Source organism: Oryza sativa, chromosome 11 (genome assembly GCF_034140825.1).
Source record: "Oryza sativa Japonica Group chromosome 11, ASM3414082v1".
Lineage (NCBI taxonomy): Eukaryota > Viridiplantae > Streptophyta > Magnoliopsida > Poales > Poaceae > Oryza > Oryza sativa.
This window is the reverse complement of record NC_089045.1, coordinates 11140858-11143275: the sequence shown is the minus strand read 5'-3', so window position 1 is coordinate 11143275 and position 2418 is coordinate 11140858. Positions and strand designations below refer to the sequence as shown.

Here is a 2418-nt window from a genome sequence, read left to right as displayed (position 1 = left end):
GTCTGCAAACAAAAACACAGGAAACTCATTGTGTAGCAACGTTTGTTCAAATATATAACATGTAAATCTAATGTAGAACATATGCACCTTTGATTGATTAATACATAAGGTAGTCATGGTTATATCCGAACTAGTTGTGTCCTCATCACAACCCAGAGAAGTGCACGTTTGGAGTTCCATCGGGCAAGCTCCTCGGATTCCTCGTCTCCGGAAGAGGGATCGAAGCAAATCCCGAGAAGATCAAGGCAGTCGAGAGCATGAAGTCGCCCACAAGACTCAAGGAAGTCCAGAAGCTAACTGGATGCATGGCGGCACTGAGCAGGTTCGTCGCTAGGATGGGGGAGCGAGGACAACCTTTCTTCGCCCTGCTAAAGAGACAAGACAAATTTGTGTAGACACAGGAAGCCGAAGATGCATTCATTGCGCTCAAGCGTTACCTGTCAAATCCCCCTGTACTTGTTGCCCCCCAACCTAATGAAGAATTATTCCTCTACATCGCTGCCACACCATATTCTGTGAGTACTGTCATCGTTGTCGAGAGAGAGAAGGTGTAAATACCGGTTTACTACATCAGCGAAGCTCTCCACGACACGAAAACAAGATACCCACAGATCCAAAAACTGCTTCATGCAGTAATCATGACATCAAGAAAGCTACGCCACTACTTTCAAGCCCACAGAGTCACAGTTGTTTCCTCCTTCCCTCTTACAGAAGTCGTGAGAAACAAATATGTTGTTGGCCACATTGCGAAATGGGTAGTCGAGCTAAGCCAGTTTGATATCCATTTTGTGCCACGAACAGCTATTAAGTCCCAGGTCCTCGCTGATTTTGTAGCCGACTGGACTATGCCTGAGAACAGGTCGGACAGTCAAACGGACAGCGAAACATGGACAATGGCATTCAACGGCGCACTCAACAGCCAAGGAGTAGGGGCAGGGTTCATCTTGACATCACCTTTGGGAGATCAGTTCAAGCATACAATTCACCTCAACTTCAGGGCGACAAACAACATAGCTGAGTACGAAGGACTACTTGCCGGGATAAGAGCAGCATCCGCACTGGAAGTCAAGCGACTAATCGTGAAAGGGGATTCAGAACTAGTCGCAAACCAGGTGCACAAAGACTACAAGTGCTCTAGCCCCGAGTTATCCAAATACCTCGCAGAAGTCAGGAAGCTAGAGAAAAGGTTTGATGGGATCGAGGTCCGACACGTATACCGTAAGGACAACATCAAACCAGACGACCTAGCACGACGCGCGTCCAGACGAGAGCCACTCGAACCGGGTACTTTTCTGGACGTCCTGACAAAGCCATCGGTGAAGGAAGTGAACGACGAAGGTAGCACGGTCGTCCCCGACATCATCTCGGGGGCTACAGAGGTGGAACACGTCATTGCCGACATCGAGACCATAGACGATTGGCGGAACTCGCTCATCAAGTTCCCGAGTAGCGACGATTGCCCGAGGACGACGCAGAAGCTGAGAAGATAACCCATCAAGCCAAGATCTATTGTATGATCGACAACGATATGTAGAAAAAGGTGCCAAATGGAGTACGTCTCAAATGCATCTCGTCCGACGACGGCAAACATATCCTCCTAGACGTACATGAAGGGATCTGCGGGTCACACGCCGGCGGACGGACACTGGTAGGAAAAGCTTTTCGACAAGGGTTTTTCTGGCCGACCGCCTTCAAAGACGCCTGCGACATGGTGCAGCGGTGTGAAGCCTATCAATTTCACAGCAAACACACAAAACTGCCAGCGCAAGTGCTCCAGACTATCCCTCTTACTTGGTCGTTCTCGTGCTGGGGGCTCGATATACTCGGACCATTCCCACGAGGACAGGGCGGCTACAAATTTCTATTCGTGGCGATCGATAAATTCACCAAGTGGATCGAAGCGACGCCCACGGGGGAAATCAAGGCCGACAATGCCATCAAGTTTATCAAAGGGATATTCTGCAGATATGGATTGCCTCACCGCATCATAACAGACAACAACTCCCAGTTCATCAGTGCCGACTTCCAGGATTACTGCATCGGATTGGGAGTCAAGATTTGCTTCGCCTCGGTTTCTCACCCTTATAGCAATGGACAAGTCGAAAGAGCAAACAGCATAGTACTACAAGGGATCAAAACCCGCGTCTACGACAGACTCATGTCACATGACAAGAAGTGGGTCGAAGAACTCCCCTCTGTTCTATGGGCTGTGCGTACCACACCGACAACATCCAATAAAAAGACACCATTTTTCCTCGTGTATGGCTCAGAGGCTATGCTCCCCACAGAGCTACGACATCAGAGCACACGTGTACAAAGGTACTACGATGAGGAGCAGGAGGAGCAGCGAAGCGACGATGTGAATCTACTCGAGGAACATCGAGAAAGAGTTGCCGTTAGAGCAGCCAGCTACCAGCA

General features: G+C 49.4%; 1 protein-coding gene across 1 annotated transcript; it reads left to right on the top strand.

The window, feature by feature from the left end:
- Window positions 1-638: 638 nt before the first annotated feature.
- Window positions 639-1490, top strand: LOC136354155 (uncharacterized). The gene has a single exon (XM_066305835.1). The coding sequence runs from the start codon at window positions 639-641 to the stop codon at window positions 1488-1490; it is 852 nt and encodes a 283-aa protein (XP_066161932.1).
- Window positions 1491-2418: the final 928 nt, after the last annotated feature.

Bases quoted from the DNA above. Each gene is read 5' to 3' on its own strand.
- LOC136354155 (XM_066305835.1), top strand. From the start codon at position 639: ATGACATCAAGAAAGCTACGCCACTACTTTCAAGCCCACAGAGTCACA.